General features: G+C 42.4%; 1 protein-coding gene across 2 annotated transcripts in view; it reads right to left on the reverse strand.

Annotated features, from left to right (window-relative positions):
• The window catches only part of AGAP2 (ArfGAP with GTPase domain, ankyrin repeat and PH domain 2), a 292,090-nt gene that overhangs the window by 47,772 nt on the left and 228,904 nt on the right, over nucleotides 1-15,414 (reverse strand). For both annotated transcript variants that reach the window (XM_082244606.1, XM_082244605.1), the window contains exons 8-9: nucleotides 12,891-13,043; nucleotides 5,544-5,630 (exon numbers count right to left, since the gene is read on the reverse strand). In XM_082244606.1, the coding sequence (XP_082100732.1) occupies nucleotides 5,544-5,630; nucleotides 12,891-13,043 (240 nt within the window). The remainder of the gene's footprint in view (nucleotides 1-5,543; nucleotides 5,631-12,890; nucleotides 13,044-15,414) is intronic.

Here is a 15,414-nt window from a genome sequence, read left to right on the forward strand (position 1 = left end):
CCGAGAGGCATGCTGAGTATTTTGCAGATCTCGCTTTTTATCACAAAGTTTAGAAAATTAAAAAAAAAATTTTTAAAAAATAAATTCATTTTCCTTTACTTTCCTTATTTTCCAAAACAAATGAGAGCTGCAAAATAATCGTCATGCATCTTAGCAAATACCCTGGGGTGTCTACTTTCCGAAAAGGGGTTATTTGGGGGGTTTTGTGCTATCTTGGCATTTCAGGGTCTCCAAAACTGTGATAGGTAGTGAAGAAATAAAATGAGCAATTTACACCCTTAGGAAACCTGAAGGCGGTGACTCCCAAAAAGTCCCATACATGTGGTATCCCTGTATTCAGGAGAAGCAGCAGAATGTATTTTAGGGTGTCATTCCACATATACCCATGGCATGTGTGAGCAATATATGACAAAATATGTGACAAAATTAAACATTGTAATTTCCAGAAACTTGTGGCAAAATACAAAATATTCCATTAACTCATTATGGTGTCTACTTTCCAAAAAGGGGTCATTTGGGGGGTGTTTGAACTGTCCTGGCATTTTATGCCCAATATTAGAAGCTTATGCCACACATCACCCACTCTTATAACCACTTGAAGGCCAAGCCTATTCTGACACTTTTTGTTCATATGAAAAAATGATGTTTTATTTACTAGAAAATTACTTTGAACCCCCAAACATTATGTATATATATTTTTTAAAGCAGAGGCCCTACAGAAAAAAATGGTTGGTGTTGCAATTTTTTTTTTGTCGGTATTTGCGCAGAGATTTTCGAAACACAATTTTTTGGCAAGGAACACTTTTTTTTAATTTAATGCAGAAATACACTATATATTGCCTAATTGTTTGGTAAAATATAAAGAACATAGATGCCAAACATTACATGCTTTAAAATTGCGCACGCCGTGTAGCGGCGACAAACTATGTACATTTTTAAAAGCCTTTAAAAGCCTTTACTTCCCCAAATTCCCAATAGCGCTGTTTATATCTGGCGAAACTGAAGTCATGAAATGATCGTAGCTTCTGGTATCTTAGGCCATAGAGATAATTTGAGCCATTCTGGTCTACAATCAGCTCTTTGGTCAGCTGACGGAACCACCGGCTGAAGTCTCTGGTTACCCGGTGGGACAGGAAAGCCCGGAAAAAACATGGAAGGTGGTGGGGGGGGGGAGGGGGAGTCCCTTCCCACTGCTTGTAAAAGCAGTATAGCAGGTAATTAGCCGCTAGCATTCCTTTACATGAAAGCCAACTGTTGACTGTAAAAAATTATACCAAAATGATGCCTAACTCTGCAGGCATCATCCTGGTATGACCACACAAAGTCCAGTGGCATACCAGTACATTGCTGGTCCTTGTTGGGTATAAAGTAAGGTCCTTTTTTTTCCATGCAGCCTGTGGGCTGAATGAAAAAAGAGAACCTAACAGATTCCTCCATTCACATCAATCGATTTGGATGAAGAAATTTCTGCCAGAAAGTATGTGGTATGCTCACCATTAAACCTCACAGCATCCACGACTTCTAATGATGGGCATACATGCAACGTTCTTTTTTATCTGAACGAAGATTTCTCCATTCGCATTGATCGATGTGGATGAAGAAATCTCTGCCAAGAAAAGCGTTAAAAAATATATGGCGAAGCATAGGGGAGATCCGTCCTCTGTGTCTACCCCATCCCCTATGCTTCGCCATAAGCCCTTTTTTTTTTAACTGCGGTGCTGAAATCACCTCCTACAGCGCTGCAATCATTGATTTACATAAATGCTGAGAGTAAACGCTGTTGATGTCAGAATAAACAAATCAGTGCTGCAGCTGATGGGCATACTTGCAAAGCAAACAATGGTTAACAATAAAACACAGTACCAATAAAGCATTACAATATACTGTAATAGTATACAGTACAGTAAAACAGCAGAATGCTGGTATCTGAAAAACTATGGTTAACAATGAAAAACACAGCAACAATAAAACATTACATAATAATAGCATATAGTACAGTAGAATGATGGTATCTGCAAAGCAAACTATGGTTAACAATGAAAAACAGTAACAATGAAACATTACAGTATAACAGTATATTATAAAGTACAGTAAAAGAGTAAGTGCAGAAAATTAACTCAATAAAACTGCAACTATTTTTGGCTTTTTTATTTTTTTGTTGTTTTTTTTTATTTATTTTTTTTGTAACTGTAAAAAAACGTTAAACGTTCCAGGCTTGGGTCTCTTTTTAAAATGTGATAGCCATATAACATCTTTCAAGACCCTGTGTGAAAGCATGCCCTAGATTTTTCTGTGCTGTACCCTATACCAATACTCTACTAATGTGTGGTAAGGATGGAAACAGTCCCTGATGCAGAGACCAGGTTGGCCAGGACAGGAGGAACAAAAAACCTGGTGTCACGCCTATATCCGCCGTTTTCTACAGACACGACTTCTTCGGGGTGCTCTTTGGGTAGGTGTACCAGGGAGGACATCCGGAAAATGCATCTCATACAGCCGGCTTACTGCATCCGGATTGTGAATTTGACTCACAGCACTTTCTGGATACAGAAGGGCTGTGATGATCTCTTCTTGGAATTTGAGGAAGGATCCACTTCTTCCTGATGCTTTGCATAGCACATAAGCGTTCAGCAGAGCCAATTGGAATAAATATACAGAAACTTTCTTGTACCAGCGTCTGGCCTTACAAGCAATTAAGTACGGTGCCATCATCTGGTCATTGAATTCCACCCCTCCCATGTGAAGGTTGTATTCCTGGACACAGAGGGGCTTCACATTAACACCAGTCGCCACTGCAATTTGGACTGTCGTATCTTCATAACGAAAACATTCCGTGTGTCCCTTCACTTCACTGCAAGCAATATATCACACTTCAGGCACGCTCTCTCCACCTGTCTAAATCTGTAATCTACAAGCTGTTGGGGAAGCCCCGGCGATTAGGTCACGCAGTGCCACATGTGCCAATTGCAGAATCAAAAAGGTGACTAAAAAGTGGCACGCTTGTGTAATAATTGTCAATGTATAAATGGTACCCCTTTCCAAATAAGGGTGACACCAAGTCCCAAACAATCTTGCCGCTTCTCCCTATGTAGTCTGGGCAGGTGGGGGGCTTCACATTGTTATCTTTTCCCTTGTAAATCCGAAAACTACATGTTTAGCCCGTTGCCCTGTCACAGAGCTTATACATCTTGACCCCATATCTGGTACGCTTGCTGGGGAGAAACTGTTTGAAAACAAGGCGGCCAGAAAATGGGACTAATCAACGCAGACAGCTTGTTGGGGCATATACAAGGCTGCAAATTTTTGGTTGAAGTGATTTACGAGGGGCCGAATTTTATAGAGCCAGTCATATCCAGGGTCACTTCGAAGACAACAGAGTTCATTGCCATTAAATTGCATGAACCGCAAGATTTGCTCGTATCTAGTCCTGGCCATGGCAGCAGTGAACACGGGGATATGATGAATTGGGTCAGTGGAGCAAAATGACTGTAACTCACTCTTTTTAGTGGCCCAGAAAGGTTTGAAATTCAAAAACACTGCATGTAAAACACACTCCATTTGTGATCTGCAGTGGGTGTCAATAGAAAGGTAATGACACCCCAAATGCAGGTTGCAAACGCTTTGCGTTTTTTCACACCTACCCACACCGGATCGCATAGTACAAAAGATCCAGTTACAGTGCGGTTTAAAAAGTAGCGCATACACTACTTTTGGTGCAGTGTGGTGTGATTTTTGCCCATTTAAAATGAATGGGCTGAAATCGCACTGCACAGAGCCACATGTGAATCGCACAGGAAGGCACAGCTCGTTCCTGGGCGATTCATGTGTAGGCATAGTATGAACCGGCCCTGAATGGGCTAAAATTGCACTACGCTGCACCAAAAGTAGTACATGCACTACTTTTCAAACTGTACTGTAATCGGATCGCATGGTACAAAAGTACTATGCGATCCAGTGTGGGCAAACACACTGCATTTGCAACTTGCATTTGGGGTGTTGTTAACTTTCTATTGAAACCCACTGCAGATTTCAAATGGAGTGCATTTTGCATGTATTCTGAATTGCACAGGAAATCACAGTGCATTTCTGTGTGATTCATGTGCTGACCTGGTGTGAACCAGCCCTTAGAAAGAGTACATATCAATCCTACATGTTAGCTGCCAAGCATCAGACATGCTAAGGCTGGTTAATCTTTTTTTTTTTAAAAAATCATATAAATCATATTTGTGTGCAGCACCAAACGTCTTTTCAAACACAGTTATTACCTTGTAAAAGTAATAGTGACATCATCACTGTGCTGAAAATAACCTGTGCAGAGAGCTGCAAGAGAGACCTAGGAAGCCTGCCCGAACACTACAGGCTGCTTAAAGAAAACTAAAGGGGGGCAACAGATACAGAACAAGTCACCTTGCAAAAAAATAGAGAGCAGCAATGACCAGTCTTTAATGGATTGGTAACCTGCAATATATTATGTAGCACTGTCCCTGTAGGGCTTGCTGTGTGATGACTTCTTGAGCTTCCTTTGACTACCGGCTGCAGGCAGTCACTAGGGGACAGTTCACTTATCCATCCTTACTCGCAGTTGCTCGTTACTCAATAAACAGTCCAGGGGTTTTGGTATTTATTGTGGAACTTGGATAGGAGAAGGGAATAGTGGGATACTCCGACTGGAACTATTCACAGTAAATAAGGACAACGCTCACTTGGCCTCACCAGGATATTTGTATGGAAGAAATAAGTCCTCTTGCCCTCCCTCTAGCAGCAGACTTGATGCAACTACTTTATCTTCAGAACACTCTCTAGCATCCCCTTGACTGACACCCATCCACTGACTCTTCTAGCAGAAGAGGTGGCCCTCTCAGGACAGGCCCAATGACACAGATCTGTACTCACTGTATGCCGACTCAGATCCTTTTCAGTTTCTCCCTTCCAGTCAGCTCTGCAGGACATCTGGGTTCAGCTCCTCTCTCACTCTTCAGGCCCTCAGGTCGACCACTTGAGGCCACATGGCAGCTTCTACAGAAGAGGGACAGCCGCCCCCTCCCTCCAGGACCCCGCTCCCTAGCTGAAAGACCCAGAGACCATGTGCCCTTGGCCTTTTACAGTATCTCAGCATGCACGGAGGCACTTTCCTCTGCTAATCACCAGGACTGTACTGAATGCCCGTGCATTTATTTCCCAGGTTTCCTCCCACTGTCCAATATGCCTCCCTATTGGACCAGTGTGAAACACTTCAGACAAACTGAGCTACACCTGAGTACCATGAGTAGACCTCACTAGCAGATCCTGCTCTCTGGTAGGCAGAGAGCAATGTAAATTGACCTGGCAATCTCTCTGATAAGCAGAAAAGATCCAAAAACTATATTCTCTCTTCTAGCACATACCTAGGAGGGTGCTACAATTACATTTTGGCTTTGGGCGTATTACCACTTTAAATACAACACACCATGCCAAATAAGCCATTCAAGGAACTGGTACACTTTGCTACTTTTAATGAAGAAGAAGTACTTTTTCTATAAAACTTTTCAAAGAAATATTATTACCTGTTTGATAGGCAGAGCTCGGCCGCCAGTGATGGGGTCACCTCGACTATCAAAACTCCTCTTCTCCATATCACTGCCCCTTCGGGTCTGCAAAGAGACAGTCGTTTCTCATTTAATATTCTTTTCCTTGAACAGGAATGCCAAATAGGAGACAAATAGCAGATTTTCAGTGCTTGGTACAATAGCAGTGTTCAGTCACATGGCACCAATTTTTATTTCAGCTGTGACTGATTTGACAAGGCGACTTTTCAATCACGTTTTGTATTCAATATAAGCAGCAGAGCGATGGAGCTGAACTCTTACCCAACACAAGGCACATCACTTATTCAGCTCCAAATGACATGGGCAGGATGGCTCATAGTGTCCTTAACAGCAACTGTCTTTGTGAAAGAGGTAGAAAGGCAGTAGGTAAAATGTTGCTGCTTGATTTTATATTTCTTAATATGTCATGGAGTGAATATCTGAAAGCTGAATTATTTATGCAAGTCTGCTGTTCATTTTTTGACATCTGGAGGTGAATAATAGTGTGGCTTTCTATGCGGCACTAAAATAAAATAGTAATTTGTCGCCACATTTTGCTTTGTGGCATATTCATTTTTGATATTCTCCTTTCATCCTTATACAAACCTGATTCCAAAAAAGTTGGGACACTGTACAAATTGTGAATAAAAACAGAATGCAATAATGTGGAAGTTTCAAATACAACATAGATGAAATATCAAATGTTTAAACTGAGAAAATATATCATTTTAAGGGAAAAATAAGTTTATTTTAAATTTCATGGCATCAACACATTTCAAAAAAGTTGGGACAAGGCCATGTTTACCACTGTGTGGCATCCCCTCTTCTTTTTATAACAGTCTGCAAATGTCTGGGGACTGAGGAGACAAGTTGCACAAGTTTAGGAATAGGAATGTTGTCCCATTCTTGTCTAATACAGGCTTCTAGTTGCTCAACTGTCTTAGGTCTTCTTTGTCGCATCTTCCTCTTTATGATGCGCCAAATGTTTTCTATGGCTGAAAGATCTGGACTGCAAGCTGGCCATTTCAGTACCCAGGACCTTCTTCTACGCAGCCATGATGTTGTAATTGATGCAGTATTTGGTCTGGCATCGTCATGTTGGAAAATGCAAGGTCTTCCCTGAAAGAGACGATGTCTGGATGGGGGCATATGTTGTTCTAGAACTTGGATATACCTTTCAGCATTGATGGTGCCTTTCCAGATGTGTAAGCTGCCCATGCCACACGCACTCATTCTACCCCATACCATCAGAGAGGCAGGCTTCTTAACTGAGCGCTGATGACAACTCGGGTTGTCCTTGTCCCCTTTAGTCCGGATGACATGGCGTCCCAGTTTTCCAAAAAGAACTTCAAACTTTGATTTGTCTGACCACAGAACAGTTTTCCACTTTGCCACAGACCATTTTAAATGAGCCTTGGCCCAGAGAAAACGCCTGTGCTTCTGGATCATGTTTAGATATGGCTTCTTTTTTGGCCTATAGAGTTTTAGCTGGCAACGGCGAATGGCACGGTGGATTTTGTTCACCGACAATGTTTTATGGAAGTATTCCTGAGCCCATGTTGTGATTTCCATTACAGTAGCATTCCTGTATGTGATGCAGTGCCGTCTAAGGGCCCGAAGATCACGGGCATCCAGTATGGTTTTCCGGCCTTGACCCTTACGCACAGAGATTGTTCCAGATTCTCTGAATCTTTGGATGATATTATGCATTGTAGATGATGATTACTTCAAACTCTTTCAAATTTTTCTCTGAGAAACTCCTTTCTGATATTGCTCCACTATTTTTCGCTGCAGCATTGGGGGAATTGGTGATCCTCTGACCATCTTGACTTCTGAGAGACACTGCAACTCTGAGAGGCTCTTTTTATACCCAATCATGTTGCCAATTGACCTAATAAGCTGCAAAATCGGTCCTCCAGCTGTTCCTTATATGTACATTTAACTTTTCCGGCCTCTTAATGCTACCTGTCCCAACTTTTTTGGAATGTGTAGCTCTCATGAAATCCAAAATGAGCCAATATTTGGCATGACATTTCAAAATGTCTCACTTTCAACATTTGATATATCTATATTATATTGTGAATAAAATAAGTTTATGAGATTTGTAAATTAGACCGTTATTTTTTTACCCACAATTTGTACAGTGTCCCAACTTTTTTTGAATTGGGTTTGTAAAACAACACATCAACTAGTAAATTAGGGTTAACTAATTAGTGAGCATTTTTTTCCCCCACAATGTCTGTGTTTTAGTTTGTTTAAAGTCTAATTCCAACACTAACATAGTGACATCTGCAGCATTTTTCTAGAAGCCCTAAACGGCTCGATGAAGGAACCTCGGAGGTGTGTCCTTGACATACTGGTGTCACAAGAAGTTGGTTGAATGATGCTGAACCCATTCAACCAGGAAAAGGACCAGATCTGCATCATAGGAGCATTAATAAAGTAATTACTGCTTGTGAAAAACATTTTTTTGTATATGTTATTCAGCACACCAGCATCTGGTGTGTTGAATAACTGGAAAAGTAGACTCTGCTTAAATTATTCTACAAGACCAAAGTCAAAGTTTATAAGGAAAAAATGTTGGGTGTATGTATTTACTTTCCAGAGCACTGGAAAAATTGCACCAAGAAGGCCCAGTTAAAGTTGCTGTAAACCCTTAACTATACCCAGTGAAGTGACTAGCCTCGGGTGATACACAAATTGAGATAAAGCAAATCGTTCAGCCGGCTTCTGTCGAATGGACATGACCGAAAAAGGTTTGTCCATCAGCTCGGCATGCTGACCGGAGTGTTCTGGTGGGAGTTGTCCCCCTGTCAGAACACAATAGAACAGCAGGGGAGATCACTGTACTAACGTGGGATAGTTAGTACAGCGGCTCCTCCTGAGCTGTCAGTTTTTTTTAGTTCAGCCCTGCTGGGTTGAACAAAAATAAAAATACTACTGGAGTGTACGAGGCTTTAGTTGTACCTGTTTATTTGCAGTTATTTGTGCTGTACACCCTTGTAAAACTTAGCATCGAAAATTATTTTTCACAGACTCACAAAGCAGGGGGCAGGGAGATGCAGTTACACACTGTACATGAGCTTTAAAGAGCTGATTGAAGGGAAGGGACAACCCCCGTCAGGAAGGACATGCCAGTAGACATAATAGTTCATATGGACGGACTTCTGTGCCTCTTCACAGGCTAATTCCTGCTTTCTCTCGTACATGTATGATTTTGGCTAATACTTAAGTATGCATATGGGCACATGCAGAGGTGCACACACACGTGCTCATCAGAGTGCTCATGTGCACAGATGACAGATGCTGGCACCCAATGGGCTATTTAAACTGTGTCAGTGCTCAGAATCAATGCTGCTTTGTCTTTCAATCTTCACTGTATCCTGTGACCCTGTTATTTTGTATCCTGATTCCAGTTGCTGACCCAGCTTGTCTGACCACTCTCTGAACTCTGCCTGCACTGATCCGGATTGTTCTTGACCTCCACTTCTGTCTACTTCATTTGCTTCTCTTCTACTGATTGGCTCCTGACCCTGCTTGTACCCAGACCACGCTCCTGCCTTCTCCTCTGTACCTGATCCACCCTGCTAGTGTATGGCCCGGCTTGCTTGACTCTGCTTCCTGACACATCCTGCTGTACCTGCTGTTCTACAGTCTGCTACCAGTGCATGCCTCACCTGCACACTGTAGCCAGTACCAGCCTGCTTCAGTCTGCCACCCACCAGCTGTCTACCAGCCTGCCAGCTTCACTGAAGACTACTAACAACCTCTCCTGCCTGGTGTAGATACCTGCTCTGCTACTGAGAGGATCCACAGGCACTCATGCCACTCTGCACCCCTGGGCCTTCTGTTCACACTACCAGGAGCCTCGAGTCAGAGGTGTAAGAGAAGCCTTTCTCATCATTTCAGGTTCTACTACCAGGTACCTGGTACCCCCCCTTCACAGAGCTCACAGAAACAGAGCCAAAGCTGTCAATCAGCTGTAGCTCCCTCCCCTGTCACCTTTGTAGCTCTTGGTGTCAGGAAAACTTGTCAGAAGTAATACAGATAACAGAGGAACTAGGCAAGTAAACACTATAGAAATATTTGCTTTGGTCAGATTTCATTTCTGAGGTTTACAACCACTTTAATTATATTTATATTAGAACACATTATAATTGCATGTGCAATGCCTTCTGTTATAGTAATGAGCAAGAGACAAGCATACTGGGACCTTAAAGTAACATCATAAGGGAAATTTGGAACTGTCATTGCTGATCTCCTTTTGACAATGCTAGCTGGCTTTGTTTTTCTAAATCAGTGACCAAAACAAGTATGCAAATCAGGAAAGTCAGATATATTTATCTGCATACTTGCTCTGGGTCAGTGATTCCAGAGAAGACAGAGAGGTCAGCATGACAGATAAGCAACCAGCATTTTTAAAAGGAGAGGTCAGCAATACCAGACTCCACATGTCTCTTACATTTACTTTAACAAATGCACATGCTAAAACAGTGTTAAACTACCAGTTTCCATACTTAGTTGGTTGGATGCTGTATAGCATATTTTCCAAACCTTTTTAACCCTGAGGGAACAATTATAAAAATTATATCCACAGCGCACTCTGCATTAGGAAAATCAAGAAATTATAGAAAGGATGAAATACATTGAGTAGCAGTAAAAGGAATGCAACATTTAATTAGGGGTGAGTGGGAAAAGGGGATCCTTACATTGTTGTCAGTGAGAGGAAGAATGCCCCTTATATTTGTGGTCAGTAGAATTCGCTAAGTGATGTTGGCCCCAGAACTTTGCAGGCACCATCAGATTGAAGGTCAATATTAGGGATGATCGAACCTTTCAAAAGTTCGGTTCGGCCAGAACATCCGAACTTCCCGAAAGTTCGGCCCGGATTTCAGAACCCCATTGAAATCAATGGGACCCAAACTTCGGTAATCAAAAAACACCATTTTGAAGCCCTAAAACCCAATAAATGCCCCTAAAAAGTGCCTAGGGTTCTGGGTCATACCCCAGGGACTATTAATCACACAAAAAAAAGTTCTTAAAAAGTGTAATTTTTGATAGAGAGCCAATTATTGGAAAAAAAAAAAGAAATTGGATTTAGTATCTGGGGGGTCTAAAAGGTGTACCTGTGAAGTTTCAGCTCTGTAGCATGTCCAGAACCATAAAAAAAAAGATTGTTTGTATTTTGTCACTTATAGAACAGGTTAGTGGCTTCTCGCTTTTCACACCTTGCCGGTTTAGTAGCAAGCGTTTTCTTGGGCATTTTTTGGGTTCTTTGGAGGCAGGCAAAACATCTGAACTTGTGTATAGTGGTCTATATACCACTATACACAAGTTCAGAAGTTTTGCCTGCCTCCAAAGAACCCCAAAAAATGCCCAAAAAAACGCTAGCGTCAAAAAAAAAAAAAAAAAAACGCCCAGGTGTGTTGTTGCAGGCATTTTTTTTGGGTTTTTGGAGGCAGGCAAAACATCTGAACTTGTGTATAGTGGTATATACACACACATACTTATATGTATTTTACACTTAGACATATATAGGTGTTATAGGAGTGTAACTATATTGGTGTTAATTATTTCATTAGCGCAAGTAGTTTTTTCTGCTCCTTTCACACCTATATATGTCTAGGTGTATATATACATACATGGGTGTGTGTATATATACCCCCTATACACATGCCTGACTCCAAACATGTGCTCAAAAGATCCCTATGGACGCCTGCAGCCAAAAAGAATGCTGACGGGGGCAAAGCCATATTACTGCAGCGAAAGTGACACAAGAGAAACTAGCTTTTCTCTATAGCAGTCACCCTGATATGGAAGGGTTTTGTCACCCTGCCATAGCAGTCACTGTCAGTTAACCCTACACTACACTACGGTCCCCTTACACTTAACACTTTCCCTACAGAAACTGAATAAATTAAAGCTAACTAAAGTGTAAAAGAGCACCCTAACTACACTAGATATCCCTTTCCTCACACTAAAAATTGCTAAATGACACTTTGGAACACTTTGGAACAGAAGTAACATAACAGCATTCCACTCTCTTCCATGTCCCGTATAAGAATGCTAGGAATTTGGCGGGGCTATCTTATATACTGGGGGGCGTATTCACTAATGATTGGTCTATGAACCCCCTAGTCACTCCAATCACATTCCTAGCATTCTCCTGCCCCCTCAATTGGCTTTTGCTAATGGTTCTGGTCCAATCATGGGCTTTTAAAGCCCATCGCCTGTCCCATTGCATTTTGGTCGGTTCTGGTTGCCGAATTCCGAACTTTTTGGGCAAAAAGTTCTAAATTCGGCCAAACCTCGAACAGCCAATGTTCGGGTCGAATCGATGGTCGACCCGAACCGTTCGATCATCCCTAGTCAATATACCACTGCGCCAGGAACCCCTAACAAGCTCTGAGGAACCTTAGAGTAAAGTTAAAGCGGAGTTCCACCCTGGATTTTTTTTTTTTTTTTTTTAATACCCCCGGGACAGTCAGGGCTAGTGCATTCCACAATGGCTAGCCTCTGATCTGTCCCGGGTTGCACTTACCTGTTAGGACAAATACTTACCTTGCAAACGTCTTGTCCAGCGCTGCCATCTCAGATGTGGGCAGCTTGAAGCCAGCGCGTCCTCTTCGGCGTCTTCTTCCGCCTTCTTTGGTCCCACGATGCTCTGCGCCGGCCCCGACGTCACTTCCGGGTCGCGCGCGTCATCCCTCCACAGCTTCTGGGCATGCCCAGAAGCTGTTTAGAAGGGGATGACGCGCGCGACCCGGAACTGACGTCGGGGCCGGTGCAGGCGCAATGATTCCTGGGAGCTATGACGTCCAGCTCCCAGGAATCATTGCAGAGCCAGGAAGTGACGACGGGCCGCGGCCGAGGAAGGAGGAAGAAGGAAGTAAGGTAAGTATATTTTCTTCGCTACGAGGTAAGTAAAAAAAAAAAAAATATGCGATTATCCATTTCTTTTTCAGGTGACCCGGAGCGAGAAGATGGAGGTAAGTATAAAAATAGGGTGGAACTCCACTTTAACCTATTTGGCCTCAATGTTCCTGATAATCAGGCTGTAAATGTCACTGATAATAGTTAATAATGCAGAGGTTGATTTGCTCCCACTGTATATGCTTAAATTGTGAGTTGATCACACTTATTGTACAGATTCCAAAGTAAATAGTTATACAAGAAACACATTCATGCACCAATTCCCTTTTTCACACTGCCTGGACAATATCTGATTGAGTAGTTTTGAAGTATGATCATGAAACAGCAGAAACCAGTAAATATGTCGATACCTAAAAAATAAGCACATTTATTGTATGGCAATAATGTACTTACCGGGAAAAGGCTTGTACGTCGCTTAGCTCCGCGATGAAGTGGCCCTGGTGTACTGACTGCGATGGACACCTCGCTGCGCAGCTCTCTATGGCTGATGTTCGGGGTAGAAGGCAATGATGAGGAGTAATCGTTTCCTGGTCCTCCATTGCTAGTCTGAAGATATACAGATATATGATTATACTGTATATCCTAGGGGACAAAACCTACTGTATAGCTATAGATAATTTCACTTTTATGACAGAAACATGAGTGTTCCATTTTCAGGAAACCCCAGCTTAAGACACTCTCATCTTTACTAATTATACAATACTATATAAAAATAACAGCAGGGAAAATTTAAAACGAAATTGAGTTACAGGAGTTGATGAAATATTAGGCTCAGAATAGGGTAGCCAGACACTGCACAATATTTCAACTTTCAAAGATGTGGTAGATTTTAGAGTGCTAAAATCAACCTATGCAGAGTTTTTTTTTTTCATAATGGATAGGGGGCATTTTGTTCACAGTGCATGCTCTGTGTTTATATCTGACTGGGTCAGACTGCTGGATGCAATTTGACTAAAAACAGCATATTTCTAACTTTTTTCTGAGATCTGTACATCCATATCCACCCTGAAATACCATAGAGGGAGGGAGGTTCTGCAAAACTGAAATGGTGGAAGCTCTATGTGCTTCTATTTAACGTTTCATAGCAGTTTTTATATTTTCTTTCACCTATGCCAAAAGAACCTGTTGCCTATTAGAGCTAAGCTACATAGACAATTATAGCCAATCAGGCATATCTGTCCATGCAGTTTGTTGGCATGTTGCCTACAGTATGCTAGTTAAGGCAGTTGGTTGGCCCAGGCTGGGGAAGGGGTTAATGCTCTCACCTTTGTTCCTGGGCTTTTTGAACCCAGAATATCCACCCTGTGAAAAAATAAGAGGCGAAGCTGGGTTCCAGAGCTTTGGTCCACTCAGGAAGATCCTGCGATTGCTGCAGGTCTACAACAGAGAGGACTGCTGCACCCTGCAGACCATCGGAAGGCATTTCGGGAACTACCAAGCTTTGAAGGATGCCATTAATGGACTTTCACCTTGCTGAGGTATGTCTGGGAAGCCTAGTTGAGATAGTTAGGGGGTGTTCCAATGAAATTGTTCATTTTGAACTGTATCGCTAAATATCCAAATAAAGTTGCATCAACTGATTTAAACCCTGTTTGAAGTCATTTAGAAGGGTGAATGAAGGTTCCTGGTGTATGAAAGAACTTAGGTGAGTAAAGAACACGAGGGGCATGAAGCACAGCCACTACAAAAGTTCTACTCAGCAAGACAAGCAGAAGGAGTAATGCATTTTGCTATGGGTAACCAAGAACTTGTGCAAGAAACATTGCAGCCAGTCATAAAGTGGGGTACCTGCCATGGCGGAGGGTCCTCCAGTAGTGAGGGGGGTCAGTGATCTGGCTCTCTTCTCAGTGGTCGGTTTCCCAAAGCAACAGGGACCGAACCCAAGTTATTGAGACATATAGCTTGGCTGCATAGTACAGAAGTGAAGCAGTTAATTAAGTGCACCCATGAGGTCCATGCTAGGTGCACAGCAGGACCCCATTCTGTCCCTGGGAGTGAGGTGACAGATGTACGCTGGACTGGAGAGTAGGACATGGGCTCTGTGGTGTCCCTCCTAGATGAAACATCTACCAAGCCAAGGTGTGTAGTGAAATGGGACAGTATTTTACAGAAGGACTCTATGTAAATAATTACTGCATACTGTATACACCTCATCTCTAGGCTTGGGAACCGCCATAATGTTTAAAACTCGCATGAAAACAGTCCCCACCTGGTCCCAGGTATTGATGAGCGCACTCCGTGCAAAAGGTATCATCGCGTGCAGGGTGAGTTGGCGCCATCCACAAGCGGATATGTAGCCCAGGGGGGTCTATAAAGGGGGTAGAAGGATGCAACAAGCATCCCCTAAAAGTAACATTTCAGGTCAAAGGCCTGACCAGTTAGTCTTTACTGAAAGAGAAAGATAATTTTTCCTTGCTCAACTTTGAAGGGCAAAAATAGGCCAATCTCCATCTTCAGAGCAAAGTCACTAAGGGGTGTCTCTCCAGGGTGGCATTTCTTTCACTAGCCAGGGTAGTCTCATTGTCAATCTCTTCAAAGTTCTCTCTATCTATGTCTATCCAAAAGGCTACATATTCAGATCAGTATTTCAAACTGCCTGTTCATTGGCATACCTTTACATAGCCTATTTCCCTCTTCAGTCTATTATGAATGCTGCTGCCAGGTTTAATCACTTCATCAATCGTTCATTGTCTGCTGGCCCTCTCTGCCAATCCCTCTACTGGCTTCCCCTCACCCAAAAAATAAAATTCAAAGTACTAACAATAGCCTACAAAGCCATCTACAACTCTGCCCTCAGCTACATCACCAACCTCATCTAAAAATACCAACCAAATTGATCTCCTCTCTACTCCACTTGCTTTCTAGCTCCTATGTCACCTGCTCTGACACTCATCTCCAAGACTTCCCCAGAGCCTCT

This window comes from Pelophylax lessonae (genome assembly GCF_965119305.1).
Source record: "Pelophylax lessonae genome assembly, chromosome: 2".
Taxonomy (NCBI): domain Eukaryota; kingdom Metazoa; phylum Chordata; class Amphibia; order Anura; family Ranidae; genus Pelophylax; species Pelophylax lessonae.